At 59.4% G+C, this 23,659-nt stretch overlaps 2 protein-coding genes and 2 long non-coding RNA genes across 6 annotated transcripts in view; 2 read left to right on the top strand and 2 right to left on the bottom strand.

Annotated features, from left to right (window-relative positions):
- Positions 1 to 1,701, top strand: part of LOC148646617 (uncharacterized) — a 43,500-nt gene extending 41,799 nt beyond the window's left edge. The window contains exon 3 of the long non-coding RNA XR_015927558.1: positions 1,626 to 1,701. This is a non-coding gene — a long non-coding RNA (uncharacterized LOC148646617). The remainder of the gene's footprint in view (positions 1 to 1,625) is intronic.
- Positions 1,697 to 7,985, top strand: LOC148646616 (uncharacterized). Of its 3 annotated transcripts, XR_015927557.1 has the most exons (3): positions 4,102 to 4,235; positions 6,610 to 6,728; positions 6,910 to 7,985. It is a non-coding gene; the product is annotated as an uncharacterized LOC148646616 (long non-coding RNA). The 3 variants fall into 3 exon arrangements; XR_015927556.1 differs by lacking the exon at positions 4,102 to 4,235 and adding an exon at positions 1,697 to 1,827 and having other exon boundaries at positions 6,610 to 7,985; XR_015927555.1 differs by having other exon boundaries at positions 6,610 to 7,985.
- LOC148646615 (N-acetyllactosaminide beta-1,3-N-acetylglucosaminyltransferase 2-like) lies at positions 3,238 to 9,437 on the bottom strand. Its single transcript, XM_088608662.1, has 3 exons — positions 9,371 to 9,437; positions 9,003 to 9,215; positions 3,238 to 5,415 (listed from the first exon to the last, which is right to left on the bottom strand). The coding sequence occupies exon 3, from the start codon at positions 5,340 to 5,342 to the stop codon at positions 4,047 to 4,049; it is 1,296 nt and encodes a 431-aa protein (XP_088464788.1). The 5' UTR covers positions 5,343 to 5,415; positions 9,003 to 9,215; positions 9,371 to 9,437; the 3' UTR covers positions 3,238 to 4,046.
- A 2,007-nt stretch (positions 9,438 to 11,444) lies between these two features.
- On the bottom strand, positions 11,445 to 23,659 carry LOC148646614 (uncharacterized). The gene is made up of 4 exons (XM_088608916.1): positions 23,309 to 23,659; positions 18,967 to 20,589; positions 17,581 to 17,901; positions 11,445 to 16,147 (listed from the first exon to the last, which is right to left on the bottom strand). The coding sequence occupies exons 2-4, from the start codon at positions 20,567 to 20,569 to the stop codon at positions 15,882 to 15,884; spliced, it is 2,190 nt and encodes a 729-aa protein (XP_088465042.1). The 5' UTR covers positions 20,570 to 20,589; positions 23,309 to 23,659; the 3' UTR covers positions 11,445 to 15,881.

Below are 23,659 nucleotides of genomic sequence, written 5' to 3'. Positions count from 1 at the left end.
AACCGAACTTCATTTACAGCTCTGTCTCCCTGCCCAGCGAGGACCCCGCCTCTTGGCCAGTTGAGTGGCTGCCCTCGTTAACCACCCACCCCAGCAGTCGCACAAGAGGCCAGTCTTCTGAACACGAGGCTCGTCCACACCCGGAGTGCTCGGAACGCTCCGGCCCAACGTCCTTGGCAAATTCTTCTCTCGCTGGCGAAAACACTAATGTGCCTGACTTCTTCCAGCCCCCAGTGTAAAAGAACTGTCCAACTGTACCGCTGCAGTCAGTGTGATTTAGTTGTGACTTGTTCCATGAGCTTTAACATGGTAAGCACTCAGATGTGTCCACTGTACACACGCTGGACAGTGCAACATACTGTTCTACTGGACTGATAGTCAAGTCAAGCTTGTTGTGCTTCAGCTGTTACTGTTTTCCGTGAGCACTTCTGTACTCTTTTTGTCAGCCCTGAGATGTGTCCACTGCCCACACGCAGCGTGTTAAGTGTTGAACACGCAAACAGTGCCGTTACGCTGGAAACTCAGTGGCCGGACGCCGGAGCCCACAGCGCCCTCTTGTCGCGAAGCCCGCCGATGACGGGCCGACCGCACTGCTGCAGAGTCACCACTAGAGGGGGCAGCGTTTTAACGAGGCGGTGCAATGCTCACTAAAACTCACTACGGGGCGACGTTTTCCTTCATTTTCCCCACCTTTCTGTCTGTGGGAAATCGGATGCGTTTCCAAAGTGCTTCAGAATCGACCTGCGACCAGAAGAGGACTCACTGCCCTGCCTGCTCTCACCCGGGGCCGGATGTCTCGTTTGTGCTCTGGCTCTTGGTCGGCTCTCCTGCACTACCTGACTCCCATGACCTGCTATGGAGTGGGGCTGCAGGACTGCTCTTCCCGCTGTACTTCAGCCGTTCCCGTTTTCCGTGAGCACTTCTGTACTCTTTTTGTCAGCCCTGAGACGTGTCCACTGCCCACACGCAGCGTGTTAAGTGTTGGACACGCAAACAGTGCCGTTACGCTGGAAACTCAGTGGCCGGACGCCGGAGCCCACAGCGCCCTCTTGTCGCCGTGTGAGCGAACTGCACGTCCAGGGGGGAAGCGCCGCTCCCTGTGCGGAGCCGCCCTCTAGGGGCACGAACACTGAAGTGCGGGCCGGCGTGTTTCTTAGTTTCTTTGGACAGGTAAAATCCTGATTTTACCTGTCCGGCCGGCTTCGCTAGAGCGAAGGATAGTACTGCTATTACAGAGTAACCGGCTTCTCAGAACAACGTGGGCGCGCCGATCCCGACACAGGAAAATATCGACTGTGCCGCTTCTGCCCACCCACCCGTGCAGGACGCCATCTGCCGGCCGTCTGCAGGATCAAGTGCGGAGCGGAGGGGCGCAGGACCAGGGACTGGAAGGTGGAGTTTAGTTTTTTTATTCCGTTATTCTGTAGTGTTGCGGGATGTGGAGGTGGGGTGGGACACCTGACAGTGTTGGGGAATTCGGGTTTTTGAAAACAGTTCTTGTTTTTGGGGGGCTCAGTGGGGCCCTGTAGAGGTGTGTTGGGGGGTGGGGTGGGGTCTAGGGGGTTAAGTGTGAAGTTTGAAATGTTCAAACAGCTGCTTCATTTCCTCTGGTCACTGGCCCGCAGCTGGACAGCAGGTGATATGTGTTCTCCAGAACCCCCCAGCTACGAGGAGGAGGAGGAGGAGGAGGAGGAGGAGGAGGAGGAGGAGGAGGAGGAGGAGGAGCCTTCATGTGGTCTTGACTGCCAACACCCCAAAGCCAGGCTCCAAAACGTCAACTTCCAGTGCAGGTCGAATTCCCCTCGACTCTCCAGATCTCCACAACCTGTGAGTGTGACCTCGGGGTTCGGGTTTCAGATTTGCGTTTGTCACAAGTTATGGAATTCCTTCCAGTGATGTGATGTAGCACTTTTCTTGACACTCCATTCATAAGCACTTAACAGGTAGCGGGGATCCCTTCCACCACCACTGGCAGTGCGTCTCCCCCACAGTTCAGAGGTGGGGGATATTAGGAGGCCAGGACACCGGGGTAACACCCCTACTCATTCTGAGAGATGTCCTGGGATTTTTAATGACAACGGAGAGTCAGGGCCTTGGTTTTACGTCTCATCCGAAGGACTTTGCCTTTTTTTACAGTCTAGTGTCCCCGTCACTATACTGGCACAGACTGCAGGGTGAGCGCCCCCTACTGGTCCCACTCACACCTCTTCCAGCAGCAGCCTCAGCTCTTCCAGGAGTCTCCCCTCCAGGTACTGGCCAGGCTCACACTGCTGGGCTCCAGTGGGCTGGTAGTGAACAGCAGGGAGCTATAGGTACTGGCAACTTTTTGTCAAATGTAAATATTATTCATAAGAACACAGCAGTGTGGTTACTGTGGAGGTGTTTTTTTTTCCTCTATTATTTTTGTATTTGTAATTTCTACTGCTGTGAAGATGTAGTGAGCTCCTGCCTGCACTGGCTCTAGTTCACCACAGGGTGGTGCCCTCTCCGAGTTCACATTCGGTTTGGTCTGATTTAATAATGGGATTAATTTGAACGATGTGACTGTACCAACCGGAGGCAGCCTTTGAAGTATTGCGTTTCCTAATGAAAGTCAAATCCCACATCTTAAACTCTTGGGTCAAAAAAGTGCTAGAAAATGCTCCAAAGTCAGTCGGCTTTATTTTTTCAGTCTTCAGTTAGTGAGTAAATAGGCTGAGCTGTAGAGAAATCCAGCAGCTGGACAGGCACAGACTGTGGGGCCGCTGCTCTAAGAGTTTCTTGGGTAGCTTTCTGAGGACTTGTGCACACTGTAGGGACAGCACAGGCCAGAAGAGGGAATTACTGGACACGTTAGTATAGGGACAAGAAAAGAGAAGAAAGAAAACGTTTCAGCTGTGGAGGCTTCTTCGGGTTTTCACTTACACCTGAAGAAGGCTCCACAGTCGAAACGTTGTTTCCTTTCTTCTCTCTTCAGCGGGGAATATACCTTTACTTGTTCCTTTGCAGCCCGCGCCTGCTGACGCAGCTCCCTACCTGAACTTGTTTGTGTACATGTATACAGAGATATGAAAGGTAACCGCGTGACTCCCAGTACCTGGATAAGAGCAAGACCTGAAGCAGGTGAATCTGCTGAGCAAGGCTCCGTGTGACTCCGCTGTCGAAGCTGGAGGGGCTTCAGCGCTGCACTGGAAAACCAGGAGTGGATCAGGCGGCTGTGGGACTCTGGTCTGTTTTCTTGTTATCCCTGTGTCACAGTTCTATTTTCTGAAAGGCTTTATTAGCACAGAAGGAAAGGGCATTCATCTCGCATGCAAAACACAGAGGAAACAAAACTCTAGTAAACTTGCTCTTTTTTGGATCGACATCTTGGCCGGTGAGGTATTTTCATTATGAAAAGCGCTATAAAAACCGTGAGCCGTATCCGTGGTTTTAAAACGCAATTACAGGAGTCTTTAAGGAACGGGCTATGAAAGTTACAGTAGTTTTAGAAAGGCTGTAGGCAGGTTTATTTACTACGGTAAACTTCCTCTACAACTGTGTGCGTTGGGTGTAAGAACAGCCAGCCCTGCAGTCTTCGGCCGGACACTCCAACTGCTCCTGGAGCGCCGGCTCCACCTGGCAGGGCCGTGTCTGGAATAATGTCCCTGTTCCTTAAGAAGAGCAGCAACCCTGTGTGCGGTCTTGAATATTCACAACTCCTTGAGAGAGAAATCTGGGGAATCGGTCCGGAAGTCACGCCTGTGTGTCGATCTGTGGCTGGAAGAGGAGAATCCTTCGCACCCTGACGTATGCCCTCCCCTCACTCCTCATACTCCCTCCATCACCTCTGTCACGCCTCCCTCTCTCCTATCTCACACCTCCTTCCTCTGACTTCTCTCATTCCGCATCGCCTCTTCTCTTTCACCCTCCTCCCCTTCCTCATCTCACTTCCTCTTACTCGAACTACTTCCTCTTCCATCTCTCGCCTCCTTCCCCCCCCCTCTCTCTCTCTCTCTCTCTCTCTCTCCCCCCTCCCGAGCCTCACTGTCCCTACAGCCTCCTCTCTCTCCCGCCCCTCGCGCCCGTCAGCACTGCAGCTGGGGGTCGGTGAGGCGGCGCCACAGGGCGATGGTCTGGGAGGGGCTGCGCCGGTGCACCAGCAGGAGGTGGCGGTGCGCGCAGGGCTCGGCGCGGTCCTTCTCCTCGATGTCGAAGGTGCGGAAGCCGGGGTGCGTGGAGGGCGCGACACCGAGGCGCAGCAGGCACATGCCCAGGTAGACGTCGTCGATGGGGAACAGCGTCACGCGCTCGGTGACCCGGGCCAGGCGCAGAGCCAGCGGCCCCGAGTACACCACCCCCCCGCCGCCCGCGTACGGGGGGTACCCCCCCTTGAAGAAGCTCTCGGGGACGAAGTACTTGAGGGCGGGGTCGCGCATGGGGGCAGCCTGCACTATCACCTCCCCAACGAAGAGGTCCCGGGACGCGCCGGCGGCCTCCTGCGCCGCCAGGAAGCGCAGCAGCTCGCCGGTGTTGAGGAAGACGTCGTCGTCGCCCTTGAAGACGAAGCCGGCAGCCGGGCAGTGCCGGGCGAACCAGCGCAGGAAGAGCACGTCCTTCAGCGTCAGGTTGAAGAAGGTGTCCCTGAAGTCCCACTGCAGGATGTCGGGGTGCAGCTGCTGCTCCAGCTCCAGCAGGCCCCCCAGGTCTGGGTAGCTGCCCAGGGAGGGGTCCTGCCTCCCCAGCAGGAACACCGTCTGCACGGTCCAGGGCCCGAGCTGCCCCCCCCTGCCCCACGTCTCTCGGATGGCCTGACGGTTCTCGAAGTTGCCCACCTGGGACTTGATGGCCAGCAGCAGCGTGGGGGCCCCGCCCTGGCAGAGCCGGGGCTGGTCTATGAGCAGGGGGTACTCCCGGCAGTGCATGGACACCACGAAGTCCTGCACGTGCCCCGGCAGCGTGTTGAAGTCCCCCAGGTGCGCGGCCATGCGGGGGTCCCTGCGGCACGGCCCGCTCCACTCCCGCTGCTCCGCCCAGATCCCGGCCAGGGGGGGCCTCGGGCCCGGGGTGGCCCCGCCCTCCGGCGGCTCCGAGCCGTTCCCCGCGGGCCGCGACGCGTTGGCCCGGAGCAGGGGGTTGTGGCGCCGGTCCAGCATGTGCTGGAGGAGGTTCCACAGCGCGCTCTCGTCCAGCCCCGTGGCCCAGAAGGCACCCCCGGCTTGGACGGGCTGGCCCGGCGAGGGGCGCAGCTTGTCGCGGGACGCCCCGGAGGCCGGGGGGTGGTGGGACAGGGAGACGGACAGGAACACGAAGCCGTACAGGAAGAGGTTGACCAGGCAGATGCAGGGAAGACACAGGAAGAGCTTCTTCCGCATCTCGGTCATAATGTGGAGCTCAGAGGACCTCCAGGACTGGGGGAGAGAGGAGAGTTCAGGATAGGGCTCGAACCCCTGATCCCTGGGAGAGAGGAGAGAGAAGTGCAGTCAGGATAGTGTTGGAGCCCCAGACGTTTCTTTTCACGGTGCTGTGCTACACCCCTGGCCCAGCCTGCCGTATGCGGAGGGTGTTGTGGTTCGAGTCGGCAGTGCGATTTCGCGCCCTGGCGCACCTGCGATAACGAAGGTGTTTCAGCAGCCGGGGCATCTTCGCCTCGCGTGCCCTCTCCTTGGGAACAGGTACAGCGTTTATTTGTCATGTTTCTGAAGGCCGGCCTCCGCCACTAAGCACAGCTCTTCTCCCGGCTGCTGATGCTGTGCTCCCTCGGAGCTCCCTGGTGTTTTGAGCTGGGCCTGTGTGCGCAGGTTGTTTTGGGTGCATGGTGTTCTAGAAACTCCTCACCCTTAATGAGGTCCCCAGGGCGGTGCTGTGCGGATTGAGGGGGGATCCCCAGGGGGCGTGCCACCACCTCGCTCTGTAACCAGCCACAACGCGGGCACAGCTAAAATGTTCGGTGGCAGAGCGGATCTGCCTCATTGACTTATATCACATCTACCCCCCAGAACAAGGAAATGGATTATTCCGTTACACATATGTATTCAGGTTTACACACAGGTCACTACCAACTCAGGCGGGGAGCTGGGGGGGGGGGGGGTATCCATGATCGGGGTGTCTAGTCCCTGCTATCTGTGGGGGTGGGGAGCCTTGCCAGCTTCTGGAAGCCAAAAATACCCCCCCTCCGCGTGGCAGAGCAGAGCTAGGGGAGCCCCAGAGGGAGGAGAGCTGGGCTGCAGCTCCGGAGGGACGCCGTCTCCTCTCTTTCCAGATGCGTTTCTTAATCGGTCTGCAGGGGGAGGGAGCGAGCGATGGAGGCAGGATCCGGGCAGAACATGATGACAATGTTTGGTTCTTTAGGGAGGTGGCGTTTCAGAGACTCCATGTTTCTCTGTCCCTGGGAGTCTGGGTTATATTAACCCCGTCCTGGAGAGCCCCAGGCCCATAGCTTTTAAATCGCTTTCTAAAGCGCTGAAACAATTCCATTGTTGTCAATTAAACAGGGGATGTGTTAAATAAAAGGATTCTGAGATCATCTAGAACTAAAGTCTTAACCCTCAAGGATCACAGAGGTGTCTCAAGTGAACAGCTGACAGGTGTTGCCAACCATTAAAAACAGGCCACCTTCCTTATTTCCTTCTGCCCTCTCCCTGACTGCAGGAATCCCCATTCCAACAAAATTCATTTGCAAGGCAAAGGAGTGAAGTAACCAAATCATGTGAGGTCAGACAGCTGCAGCGTTCAAGCACCCTGTTAGAGCAGAAAACTGGGACAGACTGGTAAGTTCGTCTGCAGCTAATCAGGCCCGAGAAACCTACAGCCCAGAGCCCGCCGGTCCAGTCTGGGTCACGCTGTACCCATACAGTCCAGAGATCGAGTGGTTTATCTCATTCGAACCTGCTGGGCTGTAGGGGAGGCTGTGTGTCGGCAAGGTTTTTACATTTTCTTCAACTGAACCAGCTCGTCATTGGCTTGATTCCACCGCCCAGAGCCGGACCCCTGCAGACCGAGCCGGTCGGCACAGGCGCTCCGCCTCCGCAGAACGGGCCCAGGGCAGGAAGAGCCTGTTCCTGTGCTGCCGACGCCGAGTGAGACTGGCTGAGCTGTGCCCTGCCGCCGCGGAGAGCTCGACCCCCCCTGAGTGACCCTCCCGCCCCCACGAGCACGCGGCACCTGCGGCCATGCCAGCAGACACGGGCTCTTCCGGGAAACCCCATTTCCGGGCTCCCGTCTCGTCTCTGCAGACGAAATAAGGAAACAAAGAGGGCTTCCCCGAGTGTAAATTCCAGATCCCAGCTATCTTGTGTGGGCTCCGAGCCGGAGCTTTATTTACAGCACAAACTTGCCCCTTTCGGAAAAAGTGCTGTATTGGCCGATTCCTCCCTGCTCTCCGATTTCCCTTCGCTGTTTGTTTTTGACAGATTTATTCCAGGAATGCTTGGCCAGAAACCGAGAATCGCCTCGTCTGACTCTGGGCCACTGTCCTGCAGGTTCTGTTCTCATTCCAGATCAAACTTCCCAGTGAACGTCTTCAGGACCGGCAGGAAGATCCACTGGAGGCTGAGGGCTTGAAGCCAAGTCAGAAAGATCAGATAAGATCACTTTATTAGCCCTATTCAATTTCTTGCATTAGGAATTAGTCTTTTTGCATCAGCTGGGGTTAAGGCTCAGGGGCCCAACAGAGTAGGATTCCTCTGCCGGCCACGGGATTTGAAACGGCAACCTTCCAGCCACAGGCGCAAATCCTGAGCCACATATCCACTGCTCCGCCCCCAAGAAGCCCAGGAAGAGGACTGACACAGCAACCCGGGAGCTAATTAGTAGCTGACTAGGCCCAATTTAGCCCTGGCAGTTTAAAGAATGTGTACCCCTTGGGGCCTGGACTGGCGTGCCTGTTGCAGAGAGCCAGCCAGCCATGAACAGAAATGGGAACGTGCGAACTCCGCACAGAAGGTGACCCAGCCCAGAATCCTTTGCACACTGGACCTCTCTTTTCTACACCGACTGAGTTTTGGCAATAAAAGTACTGAAATAAACCCAGGTGTGTGAGATGTCATTATTTTCCTCGGAGGATGACCATCTCCTTTCACAATCAAGCCCTTCACTGACGGAGGCTGTCTGTTCCCAGCCCTTACACACACTGGGGCTGGGGCTGGAGCTGCTGTTTTGTCAGTGCAGTAAAATCCCAGCCCTGGCACCAGAGGCAGAGTGCAGATACTCCAGCGAAGCAGCTGCTGAGGGGATGTCAGGCTGCAGGTATCGCCTGAGGGGGGGGAGGGGTGGAGCAGGTGTGGGGTCAGCAGCACAGGGAAAACCCTGCTCTAGATCAAACTGGGCTCCTGCAGAGCTCTGCCTCTGCCTGGGCACAACTGACCACCCAGGGGTCTCATGGGGAACTGGAGCAGGGCTTCCCCTCAAATCGGTTCCAGACAATGACATTTATCCGCCAGGGGAGACGCGGGCCACAGGACCAGAACCGCGGCCGGAGAAGGTGTGTCAGCCCGGCTCGCCAGCTGCGATTTCAGCAGCTATTGCGGAAGACGGTCCGGAGACTTTCTGTCCCGAACCCTCCCTAAACCGGATTTAAACAATCGTGTTTCATAAAACCCCTGTCTGTCCGGGTCCTTGTGCATTCGCTGGACCGCTCGGTCGGTTCGGAGTTTACCGGGGTCCGAATAATCGAATTCTAGCCGAATCCGCGGAAAGCGGGTCGAGAAGCGAATCCCGAGTCCGCTGACTTTTCCCCACACATGAGGAGCCGTTTAACTGTCTTGCATAACGTCCCTGGACGGGTTCACTGCGCTCCTTCACGGGTTCTTCATCATTTGGGGAAGAATGTTTTGGGAAGTCCACCGTATGAGCCAACATCAGTGTTCTGAGGGCAGAGTGTTTTTTCAGCGATACTCGGCGGCTACCAAGTACACGATAATTGTATTCCGGCAAATACAGAAGTTTTAATTTAGTCGTTTTCGTGCATTTTTAAGATCTACAGCTTCATATGCTAAATATGTACAGAATCTTCACGGGGGGCGAACAAATTAAGAAAAACTTACACGTCTCTTGAAGCCGGGAGAACTGGGACTCTCTCCGAGCCGGCGGTCACTTCGTCAGACCCATAGCGCTGCCCTGTCTTCCTCGGCTCCGCTCACCCGCGGCGGAGCCGCTCCAAAACATCCAGGTTTCTTCCAGAGGGAAAGCCAGCGCCTCTCCCGTCTGCAGACCGGCCTCAACACACCCGTTCCTTGGCGATCTCGGCCTTAAGCTTTCTTTAAAAACAGGGAGCCCAGATAACCGAACAGCCCTCGGGGGTGGTTTTGATTTTTAAATATCAGATTTTTGGGGGGAGCGACGCGTTCGCGTGAATCCGTGGCCCTCTACGTGTTTTTTCCCCGCACTGTACCCCCTGAGAGACGGCTCGTACCTGACACCGACACCCCGGCCTCTCTCCTGTCTCTCTCCCCGACGGTATGGAGTGGGAGACGGGCGGGAGAGCTCTCTCGGGAGCTGCAGGAGGAGGAGGGCTGAGCCGAGACCGCACCCCTGCGCGCACAGGTGTGCGTTTCTGCGTATTTTGAACCTCCATCCCCAGCGCGTCACCAGAAGCACTTATTTTGATTCCAGCGGTGGTGGAGCAGAGGGGGGCGACCGGTGAGCTCCAGTCGTTACTGGGACGGGTCAGGACGGAGCTGCCCCGTGTCCCGGCCGTGGGCAGCACGGGTCCGCTAGCCCTGGGGAGGACAGGACGCCCCGAGCGTGTGAGTGTGTGTGTGTGAGAGAGAACCCTGCCCCTCCCGGCGCCCTGCGCACATCCAGCTCGCCGTATCCAGGCGACACTGCGGGGTGGCAGCGCGAGCACAGGTCCGTCTGTTTGTTCGGTTTTCATTTCGGCTGCTGTTTCCACAGGCCTGGGGCCGCTGGGACGGAATGACCGCTGTGCGTCTCCCAGGTGGGGGCCACTGGGGCAGAATGAGCGCTGTGCGTCTCCCAGGTGGGGGCCGCTGGTGCAGAATGAGCGCTGTGCGTCTCCCAGGGTGGGGGCAGTGGGAGAGAACAGCAGTCAGGGCTCTGGACAACTGGAAAGGTTGCAGGTTCAGTCCTGGCTCGGGCACACCTGTGGTGCTCTTGACCAAGACCCTTTGGAGCCTCAGATCAGGCCATGAACGAGTGTGGCTGTATAATTGGCTACAGAGGTAAATTGCTGTGGATGATTAAAGTGGATGATAATCTCTCCTGACTGCCCCATCGCAGAAGCGAGCTCTGTCTGTCTCAGTCCGATGTGTGTATAAATACCGAGTGTGCAGGAGATTATTTGGAGAGCTGTAATAAGGCCAGAGAGTACAATTAGAGCGTTAAGGCTTAATTCACTGCTGTCTTTTTGAAAACAAAATCTGAAACATCGGCTTAAGGATTTCTTACGGTGGTATGGACAATATCATGAGGAGGGACGTTGAGGAAGTAACACAGAGGGTAATGGAATCTGAGGTGGGAAGAGGCAGGCCTAGAAAGAGATGGATAGATTGTGTGAGAAAAGATATGGAGGTATGTGAAGTGAGTGAGGGAGATGAGCAACCAAAGCAGCTGACCCCAGGACAGTCTGGGACTAGGGCTGTGAAAAAGAAGAAAAAGAAGGTCAGCCGAGATGTGCTCGGCCTGGAGATGTACAGTATGTGTGTCAGTGTGGGGCGACATGTTTTTCTTCCCTGTGTCCACAAGATGGCGCCAGAGATCCAGGTATGAGGAAACACTGCAGAAGCTTGCGGTTCGCAGACTGAGGGGAGATGGCAGCCACACTGGATGAAATGTGGAAATTGGGGAGCCATCCACCCAGTTTCTAACTGTTTCATGCAATTCAGGGTTGCAGGGATGCTGGAGTCTATCCCAAGAAGCAACAGGGGCAAGGTGGGGTACAGCCTGGACAGGACAAATTTATGTAGGGCTTTTCTGTGACATTCCAAAGCGCTTTACAGGTCATGGGGATCCCCTCCACCCCCACCAGTGTGTACCCCCACCTGGATGATGTGCCAGTCTGCTCCCCACACCCCAGCTCTCAGTGGGGAGGAGAGCAGAGTGATGGAGCCAGTTCAGAGAGGGGGGTTATTAGGAGGCCATGAGGGGTAAAGGCCAGGGGGGAATATGGCCAGGACACTGGGGTAACACCCCTACTCTTCTCGAGAAACACCCTGGGGTTTTAATGACCACAGGACCTCAGTTTTACATCTCATTCAAATCATGGCACCTTTTTACAGTACAGTGTCTCCATCACTAAACTGCACCATCAGGACCCACACAGACCGCAGGGTGAGCGCCCCCTGCTGGCCCCACTCACACCTCTCCCAGCAGCAGCCTCAGCTCTCCCAGGAGTCTCCCCTCCAGGTACTGGCCAGGCTCTGGGCTTGGAGGAGTCACTTGAGAGCACGTCTGATGTGGGGAAGAAAGTCTTTAACACATGATTGTGGCCAAAACTCTTCCCAGACAAATAACCAGCAGGGGACCAGTGGGGCGTCAATCTTTGAGTTTTATTTATTTTTAGCCTTTTTCCCCCCCCATGTTTCTGCTGCAGTTTGGTTTCCGAGTCTGGTCGCTCTCTCGTCGCTGGTACCCGGACATCCGTTACACGGCAGGCGAGCCCGATCCCCATCCCGATCCCGATCCCTCCCCACCGCCTCTGGACCTCTGGCCCTCCGGTGAGTTTGTCCTCCCCCTATGTCCTGTAGGGGGGGCTCCTCTCCCCCCCCAGAAACGGCTGCTGGTTTTCCTTCTCTCTCTGCACTGTGAATTGAATTCAAATCCTTATCCGACGTGTGAAGCAGGCGACCCCCCTGGGATTTAACGTTCCGTATTCCATTCTTAGTTTTTTTCTGGGGGGGCTTTCCCAGGAAATGACCCCCTTCTCCCAGGGGAAGGGCCAGGATCCTGCTTCCGCCTGGGTCTTGGCACACGAGGAGAGAGAGAGCAGGGGTCCGGTCCGGCCCGTTCCGCCCCAGAGGCAGCAGTCGGATCCGCACCCAGACATGCGGGGGTTTATTGTCCCCAGAGAAGAGTCGGAATCGGTCGGGCAGCTGGGCGGGGGAAGTTCCCAAGGAAGACATCAGTCCCCCGGAATAATAACGATAACAATGAACAACGATATAAAGGCGTCTGCCTTTCACGTCTTGTGCAAAATCAACAGGAAGGAGGCGGATGACGGGCCGGGGGGGTGGAAGGGGAGTTTGGGCCACGGCGCGGTTTGCGACCCCCTGGCCGTTTATCAGGAAGACTCAGATTAGTGGGGGTGAGGGCAGGCTCCAGGGTTCAGCTGCAGCCGAGGGGGAGCAGGAGGCAACGGCGATAACCCCCCCACCCCCCCACGTACCCAGGCGTGAGCTGAGCGGGCAGACAGGGCCAAAACCCACGAAACCGCGGCAGGTCCGCGACTGCCCAGGGTCAGGTGGCCAGTGGCGCGTCCCCTGTGGCCGCACCAGGTATTGCAACGAGGGCAGGTTTCCTCCTGGGTCCAGGCTCCAGCTGGGCAGGCTCTTCAGACCGAAGAGATTCAAAGCGAGTGAAAATGGACGTCGTTAATTCCCCGCTTCAGTGGTGTCTCTCGCTAACTTGTCACCGGAGGTCCGTCAGCCCGTGAGCGTCTGTGCAGCTGAGGCAGCGCGTAGGCCTCTGTGCGGCCTGGTGGCGTTTCAATCGGGTAGTTCAGGAGCGAGGCGAGAGAACCGGACAGCGAGAGAGTCGTGCCCAGTGGAGCTCCTCAGCAGCGACACTGTCTCTGCTGGACATCGCTCCGATGGCTCGATCAGGCCTGTTGTTAACCCGTTCCTGCCCTGGAACCCGGGTTTCACAGCTCCCCTCCTCCCCAGTTCTGCAGCTGCAGTAGACACAGCCCTTTGGTCTCCCAGCATGCCGAGCGAGAGCGGGCTCCCATGTTCCCCTCTCGCCCTTCTGCAGGCGCCCACTAGGTGGCGCTGCTAGACACACCAGGGAGCTCGGATACCCAGAGACGGGGGACAGGGTTCACACCAGGTACTCCTCCCATCCTGTGTGTTCACAGACGCTAAGCACCAGGTTCCAAACAGAAATCCCACTTTTTCAGTAGTGGGCCATAGAAACCCCAAAGACACTGGGGTCCCCCAGACTACGGAACAATGAGCAGGAGGCAGCAAGAAGGATTCACAGTGAAATTTACCAATAAAGCTCTTTGTCTTTGTTCTTTCCACCCCAAAAAAAATACTTAAAATGCATAGTATGGCATTTGAGGAATTAGCAGTGATAGCAGGTCTCTAACACAGAGACGGACACCTACACAGGGAGATCAGGGGAGGAGAGAGACGGGTGGACACACACGGGGATCGGGGGAGGAGAGAGACGGGTGGACACACACGGGGATCAGGGGAGGAGACAGATGGGGACACACATGGGGATCAGGGGAGGAGACAGACAGGGACACACATGGGGATCAGGGGAGGAGAGAGACGGGGGGACATACACGGGGATCAGGGGAGGGGAGAGACGGGGGGACACACACGGGGATCAGGGGAGGAGACAGATGGGGACACACATGGGGATCAGGGGAGGAGAGAGACGGGGACACACATGGGGATCAGGGGAGGAGAGAGACGGGGACACACATGGGGATCAGGGGAGAGAAGAGACGGGGACACAAATGGGGATCAGGGGAGAGAAGAGACGGGGACACACATGGGGATTAGGGGAGGAGAGAGACGGGGACACACATGGGGATTAGGGGAGGAGATGCAGGAAGTTCTGGGATTGATCACGGCAGCCGAGGGCACCCGTCTCCCCCTCTGTGCACGTCTTCCTTCGCTGATGAAGAGTCGATCATTATTGCAGGCCAGTCCTCCTCCTCCTCCTCCGGGCGCCTCCCGTCCCTCTCGTTTCTCTCCGTTGATCCCGACGAGACAAGGTGAAAGGGGCAGTCCTGAGCGGTGCGTTGTGTGTTTGTCTTGTCGCTGCACGGTGCTCTTCAGAGACGGGGGGGATCATGGCGGGGGGGACACGAGGAAGGGGGGGTCCGCTCGGCGGTCCCGGCTGCCTCCCCTCTCAGGGGCTCGGAGGACGACCCCTGGCTCTTGACCAGCTCTGGGAAGGAGCGGCTCCCTCTGTCCTATCCCCATAGGCTCCTAATGCCTGGTTTTCATCCCCCAGCATGCTGGAGGAAGGCTCTGTCTCCACTCACTTGGCCCAGGACTTGTCCACCAGCCCCCTTTTAGAGATCTAGACTGACTCTCTACAGCCCTGGTGATGGTGGAGAGTTCTTCAGTAGTGACGGGCGATCTAGACTGACACTCTACAGCCCTGGTGATGGTGGAGAGTTCTTCAGTAGTGACGGGCGATCTAGACTGACTCTCTACAGCCCTGGTGATGGTGGAGAGTTCTTCAGTAGTGACGGGCGATCTAGACTGACTCTCTGCGGCCCTGGTGATGGTGGAGAGTTCTTCAGTAGTGACGGGCGATCTAGACTGACTCTCTGCGGCCCTGGTGATGGTGGAGAGTTCTTCAGTAGTGACGGGCGATCTAGACTGACTCTCTACAGCCCTGGTGATGGTGAGGAGTTCTTCAGTAGTGACGGGCGATCTAGACTGACTCTGGTGATGGTGGAAGACTTTATTTGAAGTTACTGGCAATCTAAACCACAGATCAGAGGAGGGGAGCTCGTGCTTAAGGCTGAATGAAGATAGAGTGCTGAGTGCTGAAGGTAGAGTGGAGATGGGCTCCAAACAAAGAAGACAGAAAAGCAGGATTAGGAATGGCAGAATAATCCCAAATCACAGTCCGAGGTGTACGTTAGGGGGTTTTCAGACCCCACCCCCAGGGTACTGGGGTAGCTGCTCTTCCACGTTTTTATTGGCTCTTGAGCTCTTCCTGCCCAAGCCATGGAGACCAGAGAAACTGAGGCCAACAAACCCCCATTGTCTATCCACTCCGCTCCTGCTCAGTTTCAGGTCAGTTATTTTATTGCACGTTTCCCCAGAATATAAAAAAATAGAACTGACTTGAGACCTCCCGCTCTCTAGGGTGCGCTGTCCTGGCGGGGGTGGGGGTGTTCGCTTGTAATCAGCCACTGTGAGGGAGTCCGCCACCCCGCTGTACTCCCCCAAAGCAGAGTTCTTTCAGACAAATAATTAAAAAACAGGAATTAGCCCATTTGTTTCATCTTGGAAAGTCCCGTTTTGTCCCTCTGCCTGCTGCTATGTCATTGCCACAGTCTCATTGCCCCCGGATCGGGATTAGCCCATAGCCAGGCATCCAGTTCAGGTCTTCCCAGAAAGTCCGAGCGCATCTCCTGGACGTTGAGGGGGACCGAGGGTGGAATTCCCTGGGCTGTAAAATCTTGGCACGGTTTTGAAAAGAAGGGTGGTGGAGGAGGGGGAGATGGCTTCAGGCCAGTGTTTGCACACGTGGTGGTATAAGGTCATGGCAGGTATATGACCCACGACCTCCAGGCCCGTCTCCTTCAGGTCAGCTCCTCTGCTCCCGGATCCTTCAGGATTTGAGACTACAGATCTTGAAGGGGTCCAGACGTCAACCTCTGGAGACACAGCCAAGACATCCTGCAGGGCCTGAGCTAGACTCACACACACAGGCACACACCAACGCACACTCAACACAGCCTTGAACCCAACACACACTCAACACACCCTCAAACACAACATACACGCAGGCACACACCAACACACCCTCAAACACAACATGCACACCAACACACTAGGGTACACACCAACACACACTCACACACCTTCAAACACAACACACATACAGGTACACATCAACGCACACTCAACGCACCCTCGCACACGGATACACACACTCACACAGCCCTCTCAGAAACCCCCAGGAACAGCAGCCAGTGGCAGTGGGATTCCAATTTGATCGCGAACGGCGGCCGACTCGCAGTGAGGGCCCCCCTCCAGCTCCCCCAGCCCTCAGACCTCAGTCTCCACGCCGGTGAGTTTCGGGGTGAGGATGCGGGGGGTGACCCCGGAGTTGAGGTCGTTCTCGAACTCCAGCAGCTGGCCCATGAAGTTGAGGTTGGGCGAGATGACGGGGCGCCTGCCCTTCACATACTTGTAGGCGTCCGTCATGGTCATGAGGCTGTGCTTCATCAGGTAGGCGATGACGATGGTGGCCGAGCGCGACACCCCCGCCTGGCAGTGGATCAGCACCCCCTTCCTGCACTGGTGCGCCTCCTCTGGTGAGACACAGGAACAGCAGGCCAGCAGGTCAGACAGGTGAAGGGCTAGAATACACCTCTGCCTCCAGAGAGAGAGAGGAGCAGAGGGAGAGGGATAGGAGCAGAGGAAGAGGGAGTGACAGAGGAGACATCAAGAGGGAGGGAGAGGGGAGGGAGGAAAGGGGGAAAGAGAGACGGGAGAGATGGGGAGGGAGGAGGGGGAGAGATCGGGAGGGAGGAGAGGGAGACGGGAGAGATCGGGAGGGAGGAGAGGGAGGAGAGGGAGACAAAAGAGATCAGGAGGGAGGAGAGGGAGACAGGAGAGATCAGGAGGGAAGAGAGGGAGAGATCTGGAGGGAGGAGATGGAGATAGAAGAGATCGGGAGGGAGGAGAGGGAGACAGGAGGGATCAGGAGGGAAGAGAGGGAGAGATAGGGAGGGAGGAGAGGGAGACAGAAGAGATCGGGAGGGAGGAGAGGGAGACAGGAGGGATCAGGAGGGAGGAGAGGGAGACAGGAGAGATCAGGAGGGAGGAGAGGGAGACGGGAGAGATCAGGAGGGAGGAGAGGGAGACGGGAGAGATCAGGAGGGAGGAGAGGGAGACGGGAGAGATCAGAAGGGAGGAGAGGGAGACGGGAGAGATCAGGAGGGAGGAGAGGGAGACGGGAGAGATCAGAAGGGAGGAGAGGGAGACGGGAGAGATCAGGAGGGAGGAGAGGGAGACGGGAGAGATCAGAAGGGAGGAGAGGGAGACGGGAGAGATCAGGAGGGAGGAGAGGGAGACGGGAGAGATCAGAAGGGAGGAGAGGGAGACGGGAGAGATCAGGAGGGAGGAGAGGGAGACGGGAGAGATCAGGAGGGAGGAGAGGGAGACGGGAGAGATCAGGAGGGAGGAGAGGGAGACGGGAGAGATCAGGAGGGAGGAGAGGGAGACGGGAGAGATCAGGAGGGAGGAGAGGGAGACGGGAGAGATCAGGAGGGAGGAGAGGGAGACAGGAGAGATCAGGAGGGAGGAGAGGGAGACGGGAGAGATCAGGAGGGAGGAGAGGGAGACGGGAGAGATCGGGAGCGAGGAGAGGGAGACGGGAGAGATCGGGAGGGAGGAGAGGGAGACGGGAGAGATCGGGAGGGAGGAGAGGGAGACGGGAGAGATCGGGAGGGAGGAGAGGGAGACGGGAGAGATCGGGAGGGAGGAGAGGGAGACGGGAGAGATCGGGAGGGAGGAGAGGGAGACGGGAGAGATCGGGAGGGAGGAGAGGGAGACGGGAGAGATCGGGAGGGAGGAGAGGGAGACGGGAGAGATCGGGAGGGAGGAGAGGGAGACGGGAGAGATCGGGAGGGAGGAGAGGGAGACAGGAGAGATCGGGAGCGAGGAGAGGGAGACGGGAGAGATCAGGAGGGAGGAGAGGGAGACGGGAGAGATGAGCAGCAGGGGAGCGGTCCTGCCTCACCGATGAACTCGAAGACCTCCTCGAAGTACTGCCGCAGGTTCTGCCTGCTGTTGTCGGTGGCGGGCAGCCTCTTGTAGCGCACCAGGCCCGTGCTCAGGTGGTACAGGGGCAGGTGTGTGGTGACGTTGACCACGAAGCCGATGTTCAGGCGCAGCAGCAGCTCCAGGTCCTGGGCGTCGCTCTCGTTGCCCAGGAACAGGAAGGGCAGGATGGGGCTCAGCGGCGCGTTCTCGATGTCCGGCGTCATCACCAGCTGGCCACTCGCCTCCCACGAGGCCGACAGGGACAGGGAAGCGGGGGGCAGGAGCTCGGCCGGCGGGGCTGGGGAGAGGGAGGGAGAGTCTCATCCGTCTTTTACAAAAAAAGTAGAAAACCCTAACAGAGGAATTTGAATCCAAACGCAAGGGCTCGCTGGCGTGTCCGGGGCGGGGCAGGCCGATGGACTGTCCAGTGCTGGACGCTGGCCGAGGTGAGCGGTTCGAACTTCCTCAGAGAATTAGACTCCCGGTGCGCAGCAGTCTGATCCGCTCCAGGTTTTTTCCGGAGAGATTTTGAAATCCCCAGCCAGCATTGGCTGTGCCCCAAGAATGCATACATCATAACACGAGTAAGGGGACCCCCCCACACACACACACACATTGCAAAAGAAGAAGAAGAGGGTCAGGGTGTCCCACCCCTCACCTCTTCCCCCATCCCCAGGGTGTCCCACCCCTCACCTCTTCCCCCGCCCCCAGGGCGTCCCACCCCTCACCTCGCCCCCCGCCCCCAGGGCGTCCCACCCCTCACCTCTTCCCCCATCCCCAGGGCGTCCCACCCCTCACCTCGCCCCCCGCCCCCAGGGCGTCCCACCCCTCACCTCACCTCACCCCCCGCCCCCAGGGTGTCCCACCCCTCACCTCTTCCCCCATCCCCAGGGTGTCCCACCCCTCACCTCTTCCCCCGCCCCCAGGGCGTCCCACCCCTCACCTCACCCCCCGCCCCCAGGGTGTCCCACCCCTCACCTCTTCCCCCATCCCCAGGGTGTCCCACCCCTCACCTCTTCCCCCGCCCCCAGGGCGTCCCACCCCTCACCTCTTCCCCCGCCCCCAGGGCGTCCCACCCCTCACCTCTTCCCCCGCCCCCAGGGCGTCCCACCCCTCACCTCTTCCCCCGCCCCCAGGGCGTCCCACCCCTCACCTCTTCCCCCATCCCCAGGGTGTCCCACCCCTCACCTCGCCCCCCGCTCCCAGGGCGTCCCACCCCTCACCTCGCCCCCCACCCCCAGGGCGTCCCACCCCTCACCTCTTCCCCCATCCCCAGGGCGTCCCACCCCTCACCTCGCCCCCCGCTCCCAGGGCGTCCCACCCCTCACCTCGCCCCCCGCCCCCAGGGCGTCCCACCCCTCACCTCGCCCGTTGCTCTCGTCCTGCTCCTTGTTGAGGGAGTTGAGCACCAGGTGCAGGGGCTGCCCCTCCCTGTCCCGCGGCGCGGCGCTGGGCCTGGTGAGGGTGGCGTGGGCGGAGCCGGGCGGGGAGGAGGCGGGGGAGGCGGGCGGGCGGCGGGGGAGGGACGGCGCGCGGGGCTCGTCGGCCAGCCCGTTGGCGTCGGCGCCGGTGGCCTCCCGGGGCCAGAGCCGCTGCAGCGAGTCGTGCGCGGACGAGGCGGAGATGAAGTCCAGCACGGCCAGCTTGCCCTGCTGCAGCCGCCGGCGCCCCGCCGCGTCCGTGAAGTGCGTGGGGCCCCGGGAGAAGCCGGCCAGGTTCCGGCAGTCCAGGACGACGGGCCCGGCGGCGCTGTTCTGCTGGCCGCCGGGCAGGGTCTGCAGGGGGATGTGGTGCTGGGCCTTGGACCGGGTCATCTTCTTGGCCAGCTCCTCGGGCCAGATGGTGCGGACGCTGTAGTCGTCGTCGTCGCCAGCCGTGTACGCCCCGGGGCCCGGGCCCCTGGGGCCGCGGGGGTCGAAGGTCACGATGGGGTCGCTGCTGCAGAAGCTGCAGGTGGAGCCGCCGGACTTGGCCGAGGGGGGGCAGTTGCCCACACAGCTCTGCAGCGCCCGCAGCGTGGAGGAGGACAGGGGTGCGCAGGGCAGGCAGCCGCCCACCAGCCTCCGCCGCAGGCCGCCGGGGCTGCCCAGGGGCCGCAGGAGCCCCGCGCGGCACTCCGACGCCGTGGAGGCGGAGGAGGAGGTGTTGGTGGCGGAGGAGGCCGACAGGCAGCCCCCCAGGGACCTCAGCCCCGCCAGGCCGCCGCCGCCGCCGCGGCAGGGCAGCGGGGGGCTCCGCCAGCAGCCCCGGGGGCGCAGGAGGTCCAGGGCGCAGGAGTGCTCGGGGCTGGAGTACCTGCAGGACGAGCTGGTGGGGCTGCTGGCCGCCCCGGCCCGGCTCGGGGGCTGCCTGGGGAGGCCCGGCTGGATGTTCTCCCTGCTGGCGCAGGGCACCTCCTGGAGGATCCGGGACGGGTAGCTGGCGGGGGGCGGGTAGGAGGCGAGGGGCTCTCTCCCTCCCCGGCCGCCTCCTCCTCCTCCTCCTCCTCCCTCAGTTTGGGGTTTGTGGTGGCCCCCCCCAGAGCCCAGCCCCAGGCTGCCCCCCAAGAGCGCCCCCGAGAGGCGGCGGTGGGGGTGGTGCGGGTTCTGGGTGATCGGGGGCCCCGCCTCCCTCCTCTTCTCGGGCTGCTGCCCCAGGTCCAGGCGCAGGGACACCAGCGGCTCCCGGAGCCCCCCCCTGCGGCCGCCGGGACCGCCGGGCCCGCCCCGGGCCGCCCCCCCCAGCGAGAGCTTGATGTCGATGGTGTGGGTGTGGCCCCTGTGGCCCTCGGCCCCGGCGCCCGCCCCGGGCTGTGGGGGCTGCGGGGGGGTCCGGCGCGGCTCCGGAGAGCGCCGTTTGCGCTCGGAGGAGGAGGTGGAGGAGGAGGAGCGGGGGGCGGGGCCGTCCCGAGGGGACCCCAGGCGCAGGGCCAAGGTCTTGGGGCGCTGGAGAATCACGATCCGCTCGTCCAGCGGGAGAGGCGGCATCAGGGATCGGGGATCACCGCCTGGGAGACAGGCAAGGAGACAGGATGAGCCACAGCCCGGAGCAGGCAGAGCTGGAGCTGTGATGAATAGCAGAGACTGATGAGGAGGACAGACAGAGTGGCTGATGAAGAGGAGAGACTGATGAGGAGGAGAGACAGAGGGACAGAGTGGCTGATGAAGAGGGGAGACTGAGAGTCTGATGAAGAGGAGAGACTGATGAGGAGGAGAGACAGAGGGACAGAGTGGCTGATGAAGAGGAGAGACTGATGAAGAGGACAGACAGAGGGACAGAGTGGCTGATGAAGAGGAGAGACTGATGAGGAGGAGAGACAGAGGGACAGAGTGGCTGATGAAGAGGAGAGACTGAGAGACTGACGAAGAGGAGAGACAGAGGGACAGAGTGGCTGATGAAGAGGAGAGAGTCTGATGAAGAGGAGAGTCTGATGAAGATGAGAGACAGAGTGACTGATGAAGAGGAGAGACAGAGGGACAGAGTGGCTGATGAAGAGGATAGACTGAGAGACTGACGAAGAGGAGAGACAGAGGGACAGAGTGGCTGATGAAGAGGAGAGAGTCTGATGAAGAGAAGAGTCTGATGAAGAGGAGAGACAGAGTGGCTGATGAAGAGGAGAGAGTCTGATGAAGATGAGAGACAGAGTGACTGATGAAGAGGAGAGACAGAGGGACAGAGTGGCTGATGAAGAGGATAGACTTAGAGACTGACGAAGAGGAGAGACAGAGGGACAGAGTGGCTGATGAAGAGGAGAGAGTCTGATGAAGAGAAGAGTCTGATGAAGAGGAGAGACAGAGGGACAGAGTGGCTGATGAAGAGGAGAGAGTCTGATGAAGAGGCGAGACAGAGTGGCTGATGAAGAGGAGAGAGTCTGATTAGCCAGGCTGGTCAAGTCAAGGTGAAACAGGCCTCAGAATGGGGAAGAGTGCTTCAGGCCCGTCTCCCCCGGGACTCCTAAAGAGGTCGTCTTGACCCACTTTCCTGCTCCAGCAGTGCGGGCGCTGGCATCTCTCCCTCTCCCTCCCGGGAGAACGGGCCGCCCCCCACAGCGTCCGCGCTCGCTGGCTCGTCAGCGCTAGCGACCGGACCGGACCGGACCGGACCGGGGAGGGAGGGATTCACAGCTCTCTTCCCCAGGAGTCTCGTCAGAATAGCACATAAACTCATTCCAGGGGGCTCGCTCAGAGTGCGGCTCCGATGTCTCGGGTTCGAGCCCCTGTCAGCAGGGGGCGCTGCGGAGCATGGCGGGTGGGCGTGGTCTGTAGGGGGGAGGGGCGTGTCCAGGAAGCCTGATCCGGGGCGCATGCGCAGTGGGCTGGGAGCCCCGTCTTTCCCAAACAAAACGAAACAAAAAAAAACAACAGAAAAAGGCGGTTTTGGCAAAAGCCGAAAGATGAACCGCCCCTCCTCATATTAGGAGGTCTCCTAATAACCCCCCTCTCTGAACTGGCTCCCTCACTGAGAGCTGGGGTGTGGGGAGCGGACTGGCGCATCACCCAGGTGGGGCACACACTGCTGGGGTGCAGGGGATCCCCATGAGCTGTCCAGAGCTCTGAGGGGGGGTCCAGAAGAGAGCTCTGGCAGAGTGTGGATCACTCAGTTATTGTTTACTCTGCTTGCAATTGTATCGTTGCCTCACACGTGCCAGGAGAGCGCAACACGCGCTGGTCTGGCCCAGGGATGTGTGTGTGTGTGTGTGAGTGCGTGCGGGGGGGGGTCAGTGTCCGGCACACGCACGCACGCACGCGCGCAGGTTCAGCACGCGAGCGACACGCGCCATCAAGCCAGATTCAAAGAAGAAAGAAAAAAAGGCGCGCGCCGCTGCCTCAGCCTCCTGCCCCCGGGGCGGCACGAGTCTTAAGTGTGGAGCGCGCGGAGAGCAGGAGGAGGAGGAGGAGGAGGAGGAAACCCGGGGAGCCTTCCTCCCGTTCGCGCCGGACCCGCGGGTGCTCTTGTGAAATGCCCCCGGACTCGAACGCGCGGCTCCAGAATGAGGTCAGGTGCGGAGCTGTTCCCGGACCCGGACTGCCGCCTGCCGCTTCTGCCCCCCCTCGATCCCCGTGACGCAGACGCGCGTGGGCAGGTAGCCTTTGTGAGCAACACGCGTCCGGAGGACACGGGGTGCCGTACAGGCGGCACGAACAGAACTCCCCCCCCCCCACGCGTGGAACAGAAAACAAAAGGGCAGGCGTACAGGTGTGATGTCTGCGCGGACACGCACCCAGGGCGCCTCGAGCTCCCGGGGCCCACAGCCACAGCGCGCCCGGGGGTCTCTGGGGGGGCGCCGAGGAGCTCGCGTGCAGCTCCCAGGCCGCCGTTTGGCTCTGGTGAATACTAGGGGGGGGGGGGAGTATTCTGGTCGGGGTCCTGGGGGGCAGGACAGGACTATCCGCAGCCCCAGTTAAATATGAATACCGCCGCCAGACTGCGGGCTGAGCAGAGCGGCTGTCGAACCCACATAAACGGGGCAGTGCTTCTGTCTGGCGGGGGGGGTGCATTTATGAAAACAGCACCCTGCGCACACAGGAATCATCAACACGCAAAAGCGACTTATCTGTTTGATATGTGCGTCTGTGCAGTCTAATAGAGATCTATACCTGCGCGCATAAACAAATCTCTCTATATGTATGTTACGTGCACGCATCTGTGATTGAGGGCACAGACGCGGCTGGGCTCGCAGACTGGCGGTACAGGTCCGAAAGATGCACGGATAAGGATCCACTTACGTTAGGAGCTGGTCTTCCGGAGGAGCGTCATGGGTCGTTGTGGATAATTCCAGCTGTATGGCAGCGCTTGTGGACGCGCATCTGTGCATATATGTGTGTGATGCCCGGACACACACGCGTGTATATCTCCTGGCTCGGATGCACGGGACCGTGCGGCGCGGTGCCCTTGCCAGCGCGCTCTTGCGAGGCCGTGCCGGGCCGGAGCGCAGACAGGGGTTCGGCGGTACTGTGGGGCAGACTCTGTAGATCACAATTCTATTATTGCTCTTCTGCTCCGCTGCTGGAATATAGACACCGAGGGGAACGTGAGAGTGCGTGTGTGTGTGTGGAAGAGCGGGGGGGGGGGTAGTC

The sequence above is a fragment of the Lepisosteus platostomus genome, chromosome 16, assembly GCF_059453375.1.
Source record: "Lepisosteus platostomus isolate fLepPlt1 chromosome 16, fLepPlt1.hap1, whole genome shotgun sequence".
NCBI lineage: Eukaryota > Metazoa > Chordata > Actinopteri > Semionotiformes > Lepisosteidae > Lepisosteus > Lepisosteus platostomus.
This window is presented reverse-complemented; position numbering and strand designations above follow the sequence as displayed.